Source organism: Terrapene carolina, unplaced genomic scaffold (genome assembly GCF_002925995.2).
Source record: "Terrapene carolina triunguis isolate 2854851 unplaced genomic scaffold, T_m_triunguis-2.0 Scaffold25582, whole genome shotgun sequence".
In the NCBI taxonomy this organism is placed as follows: Eukaryota; Metazoa; Chordata; order Testudines; family Emydidae; genus Terrapene; species Terrapene triunguis.
In genome coordinates this window covers 4,217-11,052 of record NW_020689933.1, presented here as the reverse complement: position 1 = coordinate 11,052, position 6,836 = coordinate 4,217, and the positions used below count along the sequence as shown (strand labels likewise).

Genomic DNA, 6,836 nt, shown 5'->3' with positions numbered 1-6,836 from the left:
CCTATGCGTCCCTAGCTTATAACTGAAAATCTTGTTATTCATCCCTAAATGCATCACCTTACACTTCTCACTATTAAATCTCATCCTATTATTATTACTCCAATTAACAAGGTCATCCAAGTCTCCCTGCAGAATATCCCGATCCTTCTCCGAGTTGGCAATACCTCCCAACTTTGTGTCATCCGCAAACTTTATCAGCCCACTTCTACATTCGGTTCCGAGGTCAGTAATGAATAGATTAAATAAAATCGGACCCAAAACCGAACCTTGAGGAACCCCACTGGTGACCGCCCTCCAATCTGACAGTTCCCCTTTCAGTACTACCCGCTGCAGTCTCCCCTTTAACCAGTTCCTTATCCACCTCTGGATTTTCCTATCGATCCCCATCTTTTCCAATTTAACCAATAATTCCTCATGCGGTACCGTATCAAACGCTTTACTAAAATCGAGGTATATTAGATCCACCGCATTTCCTTTATCTAGAAGGTCTGTTACTTTCTCAAAGAAGGAGATCAGGTTGGTTTGGCACGACCTGCCTTTCGTAAACCCATGTTGTAATTTGTCCCAATTGCCATTCACCTCAAGGTCCTTAACTACTTTCTCCTTCAAAATTTTTTCCAAGACCTTGCATACTACAGAAGTTAAACTAACAGGCCTGTAGTTACCCGGGTCACTTTTTTTCCCCTTCTTGAAAATAGGAACCACATTAGCTATTCTCCAGTCCAACGGTACCACCCCCGAGTTTACAGATTCATTAAAAATTATCGCCAAGGGGCTTGCAATTTCTCGCGCCAGTTCCTTCAATATTCTAGGATGAAGATCATCCGGTCCGCCCGATTTAGTCCCGTTTAGCTGGTCAAGTTTGGCTTCCACCTCTGATACTGTAATGTCAATCCCCCCTCCTTTATTCCCCCCTGTCCTACTCCCTCTATTCCTAAACCCTTCATTAGCCTTATTAAAGACCGATGCAAAATATTCATTTAGATATTGTGCCATGCCTAGATTATTCTTAATTTCCACTCCATCTACATTCTTCAGCGGTCCCACTTCCTCTTTCTTTGTTTTCTTCCTATTTATATGGCTATAAAACCTTTTACTATTGGATTTAATTCCCCTTGCGAGGTCCAACTCTACACGGCTTTTGGCCTTTCTCACCGCATCCCTACATGCTCTAACCTCAATAAGGTAGGTTTCCTTGCTGATCCCTCCCTTCTTCCATTCTCTGTACGCTTTCTGTTTTTTCTTAATCGCCCCTTTGAGACGCCCGCTCATCCAGCTAGGTCTAAATCTCCTGCCCACTAACCGTTTTCCCTTTCTCGGGATACAGGCCTCGGACAGCTCGTGCAACTTCAGCTTGAAATAATCCCAGGCGTCATCTGCCTTTAGATCCCTAAGTATGTTAGCCCAGTCCACTTCCCTAAGTAGTTGCCTTAATTTATTAAAGTTGGCCTTTTTGAAATCGTAAACCTTAGTCACAGTATTATTTCTGTTAATCCTTCCATTTAGTTTAAACCGAATTAGCTCATGGTCACTCGAGCCAAGGTTGTCCCCTACAACGAGGTCCTCACTACTCACCAGCACTAAATCTAAAATGGCATCCCCCCTCGTCGGTTCAGTTACTACTTGATGAAGGAATTCATCTGCTAGCACGTCTAGGAACATCTGAGCCCTATTATTGTTACTAGCATTTGTTCCCCAATCTATATCTGGGAAGTTAAAGTCCCCCATGATGACACAGTTCTTATCAGTTTTTACTTCCCTAAAAACGTTAAGTAGTTCTCTGTCCGCATCCAGGCTAGATCCCAGCGGTCTATAGCACACCCCAAGCACTATCTCGGTGGAGGCTCTAGTAGTTCTTTTACACAGTGTAATTATTGCCCATACAGACTCCGTCTTATCCATTCCATCAGTTATTATTTCTTTACATTTTAGCTCATTATTGACATATAATGCCACTCCCCCACCTTTACCTTTTTTCCGGTCATTCCTAAACAGCACATACCCTTCCATACCTGTACTCCAGTCATGATTACCATTCCACCACGTTTCGGTTATTCCTACGATATCAGGTTTCATTTCTTGGACCAGGAGCTCCAAGAATTCCTCCATTTTGTTACCTAGGCTTCTTGCATTGGTGTATAAACATCTTACCGTATGCTGTCTATCCTTTCTCCCATTAGTTATGCAATTTGGTACGGACCCCATGCTGTCCATCCGCCCCCTCTTTCTTATGTCCAATTCCCTACCCCAACCTATGTCTGTGCTTATCTCCTCACACTCCTTTTCAGTGTTGGAATCTGGCGTGGAGATTAACTGAACATCTCCCGACCGTCTCCCCCAAGTTCCTAGTTTAAAGCCCTTTTGATGAGATGAGCCAGCCTCCCTCCCAGAAGTCTATTTCCTTCCCTACTCAGGTGATGTCCATCCCGCGAGAACAGCTGTCTGTCCCCGAAAGCCTCCCAGTGGCCATACATCCCAAAGCCCTCCTTATAGCACCACTCCCTTAGCCAGCTATTTATCCTCACAATTCTGTCAGCCCTTTGCTGTCCTTCTCTAGGAACAGGCAGAATCCCACTGAAGATAATCTGAGCCTCAACTTCCTTAAGCGTCTTCCCCAGCCTGGCATAATCTCCCTTAATTCTCTCTAGCGAGAACCTAGCCGTGCCGTTCGTTCCTACGTGAAGGATGATCAAGGGGTTCTTACCCGCTCCTTTTAGGATCCTTTTCAACCGCAGGTCCACATCCCTTATCTTAGCACCCGGCAGACAGCACACCCTTCTGTTTTCAGGGTCCGCTCTGGTCACAGGCCTGTCCAACCTCCTCAGCAAGGAGTCTCCAATCACATAAACCTGCCTTTGCCTGGTGACAGTGCGATCTACAAATCTATCCCCTGTTCCCTGTAGTCGTAACTCCTGTGTCTCTCTATTTTCCCTTATAGTCCCCCTAGTGCCATCCTCTATCCTACTAGGGCCCGGTATTGATGCTGTCTCCATCAACTCCTGCCCTCTCTCTATCGGACTAGCCGCTCTTCTCTTCTTCCTCTGCCTCCCACCATCAGTTACCACCTGCTGCCTCCCCTCCTCGTTATCCAAACACTCAAACCTGTTCCTGAGTTCTATTTTCCCCTCACTAGCCCTCCTTTTCCTTGGCCTGCTCCTCACAGTCACATGCTTCCACTGATCTTGATCTGCCCCTGACATTCCCCCCTCACAGACCATAGCCCGTGCTTCCACCTGCACCCCTGAGCATTCCCCTTCTGCCACACCCTGCTTCTGCTCCATTAGCTGCTCGAATCCCCTTCTGAACTCTACCAGAGTATCTACCTGCATCTGGAGCCCTCTAATCTTTTCCTCTAGCAGGTCTATTAGGCGGCATTTCATGCACACATACCTTTGTTCAGGCTCCCCAGCGAGAACCATGTACATACCACAACTGCCACATGCAATCATCTGCATTGTGTCCCCCGCTGCTTGGCTCATGGCCGCTGTGGTCTCTGTCTGCTGCTCCTTCTCCTCCAATGAGACTCACTCCCACTTAAACTCCCCTGTTAGCAGCCCTGGGTGCCGGCTCCTGGGTGCCGCTCCTCACAGCTGTGCCGCTGCTCGGCTGGGAGGCCTCTTTTATAGGCCCCCTAATCAGCCAATCTCCGCCCCCTAATCAGGGCTCCGGGCTCAGCAGCCCTCCCAGCACACTGCCCCTACAGGCCTCTACACACACAAGCACTACAAAGACAGACGCAAGTACAGATACCTTCTCCTCCAATGAGACTCACTCCCACTTAAACTTCCCTGTTAGCAGCCCTGTTTGCTGGGTCCTGGGTGCCGCTCCAGGGGGGTTAGGGGTTCTGGTTGTACAGGAAGGTGCCCAGGTGAAGGACATGGAGTTGGGGAGGAGCCATGTGGTCAGGTGAACACGTGGCGAGAATGGGAAACAAGCTACCTGGGCTCCTTCCTGTGAGCGGGTCCCATTTATCCAGCCTGGGCCCATCACTCACACAGCCCTGGGGCTGGGCTCTCACTCCCCTTCCCCTGGCCCAGCCACCAAATCCTTTTCCCCAGCTCACTCCACCCCTCATTGCACTGGGACCAGCTCCCCCACATGGCTGAGTCTGTAGCGCAGAGCATCCCGTACAGCAGGGCCCCGGCGCTCTCACTCCTGCCTCCGCGCTGGCCCCTGGGGCTGTTTCACTCCCCTCCTTGGGCAGAGACTCCCCCAGGGCAGGAAATGCTGGGAGGTTCCCATCTCGGAGTCAGATAACACAGTTAATGGCCCTGAGAGGACCTGGGAATCCCCCAAACCCACTCCCCCTATTGCGCAGACAGCCCTGCCAGGTAACGCTGAGTGGGGCCCTATCAGCTCAGATAAACGTCTCTCTTGTACTGGTCACTGTGTGTAACAGGGATGTAAATTCCTTTATCAGGCCCTGGTCAGCATCCCAGTCACGGCTCCTCAGTGACACCACAGACAGATCTCTATCGCAGTGACTGGCTACAAGAGCTTCCTGAACCAACGCTTCTTCCCCAATGTCGCTGAGATCCAGGTCTCAGCGCGGCTCCCAGAGGCTGCTCAAGGAGTGTTGTAGGGTTCCTGGGGTAATATTGCAGCAACAGTGAGACACTCAAACCCAGGAGGAAATGGGCAAAATTTGGCCCCATCCCAACTTTTAAATGGGGGATGGGTCATCCTGGGAAGTAGACACCAGAGGACACGCAGGTAAACAGGTCAATAACAGTTCCCTGCAAAGCAGTGTGGGATAGCTATTGGAGGACTGCCAAAGTGATGTGCAGCAGGATTGTGTGCACTCAAACAATAGACGGATGGAACTTTATTTGCAGCATGGGGATCCACTTTGCAAGAGGACTCCAGAGTTCACCATGAATGCAGAATTAGTGTGCTGGGAAGGATTGTGGTATGTGTGCACATACGTTTTAAAATCAAATTAACTCAACTTAATCCAGTTTAAACCCCCTGTGTAGACAAGTAGGGTGGCCACTGACACATCCCCAGACTACTGGACATTCCAGAACTTCTGGAACAGGATGGGCGCGCCCTCGTTGGCTTGACCCTGCCCCTGCCATCCTGACTTCACAGGCACCATGCGTGCAAAGTCACACTGTACAGAGGACACTGTGGGGACTCTGTTTTGTTAATTGATGTAAGAAAAAGAAAGGAAGGGTCATATCTTGATTACCAATTATATGTAGATAGAAAGTTAAAAATCAAATGACTTAATGCTGACAAAACTTCAAAGACTATTATATAATCTTGTGTGAGTTCACTTAAATATATTGCTTAATTAAGTCTATCATTTTTTCACCTATTAATTTTCAAAGATGTAGTGCAGGAGGAGGGTGTATGTGCCCTGCCTTCCAGAGAGAACCAGTCAAGACAATAAAGAGAGGGGGAGAGAGAGAGAGAGCAGCTGCACATGTGTGTAGTTGTGATGTTTATGACACATGTACATTATAACCGAATAACCTCCTCTGACAATGTAATGGTTTATTTTGTTAAGATAAATATTTTGGATTTCTTGAAATTCCACAGTTGAAATACAAATGACGTTATTTAAAGAAGTAAAACTTCAATATAGACTTGAGGGAAGAATCAAAAAATAGATGTAAATAATTCCAATTCTAAAAATACGTTTAGATGCTTGTTTCTGAAATACTGTTGAAATGTAAATTAAAATGTTCTTGTATTTACACCTTGTTACAATAATATTTTCTAAATTAGAATAATCTTTTTTCTTTCATATTTTACGTTGAGCTTTCACAGGGGTAGAAAATTCTGACAGGGGGAAATGACCCCATCCACCCCCATCTGCTACCCCTGGGGCAGGGGATAGGGAAAGCTGAGGGCTGGGGGTTCCCAGGTGTCTGTTTTTTGACTGGAACCTCCAGTTGAACAGGGAAACTGGCAGCGTCCGGTCAGCACAAAAAGTCCAGTTGCTGCAGTAACTGGCGCCCACCACTGGGGGCGGGAAGAGCAGCAGCGCTGGGAGGGGTCAGTCTGTGCCGCGGGGTCATTGTCAGGGACAGAGATTCCCTCCGGCCTGAGCTGGGACCGGGCAGATTATCAGGGGAGCCGCGTTTGTACCCCCAGCGTTGAGACCAGGATAGAAATAAGGGCGGAGCGTCCCGGAGAAGGTGCCAGTGAAAGTGAAGAGATGGGACCTGTCAGTCACATTGTAAAACGAGACCTCGCCCGCCTCATAGTCCAGGAAAATCCCCACCCGGCTGGGCCTGACGCTCATGGGGAGGGGGGTCCAGAGGGAGGTGGAGACTGAGTATTTATCCCCATTCCTCAAAGTCACGGCCCAGTATCCATTCCCAGGTGAGAGTGTGACCTTCCCCTTCCTGCTCACAGATTCCCTACAAACCCCCAGGTCCCAGTCAGTCTTGTCTCCCACCTCCACCTCCCAGTAACGCCTCCCGCCCGCGAACCCCTCAGTGCCCAGGACACAGGGACAAGGATCAAATCTCTCAGGGTTGTTGTGCAGATCCTGGCGTGTGTCTCCGTGTCTCACACGTTTCCGATCCTCAGACAGCACGAGTTTGGGATTTGCCGTGTCTGGATCCAGAGTCACGTCCACTGGGGAGAGAGTCACAGAGTCAGGGCCGGGGGCAGGGGCTGGTCACTGGGATCAAAGGGAAATTAACCTGCACCCCCGTTAATCGCTGGGGGGGGGGGGTTGTTGCCTAAGGGTGTCAGGGCCCATCTGCCTGTGAGGAGACAATGAGGGGAAAGGGCAGGAGGAGCGGGGGAGGGTGAGAAGGTGTCACTGGAGGCGGGGGAGGGGACAAGTAGATGCTGGGAGAGGAAAGGGGAGGGGGAGG

The 6,836-nt window shown here is 49.2% G+C and overlaps 1 protein-coding gene across 1 annotated transcript; it reads right to left on the bottom strand.

Moving 5' to 3' along the window:
- Nucleotides 1–5,866: 5,866 nt before the first annotated feature.
- LOC112120963 (E3 ubiquitin-protein ligase TRIM39-like) lies at nt 5,867–6,583 on the bottom strand (the record flags this gene model as incomplete). The annotated part of the gene is made up of 1 exon (XM_024220111.3): nt 5,867–6,583. A coding segment is annotated over one exon (555 nt), but the record flags the coding sequence as incomplete, so codon positions are not given.
- Between the last annotated feature and the right edge of the window lie 253 nt (nt 6,584–6,836).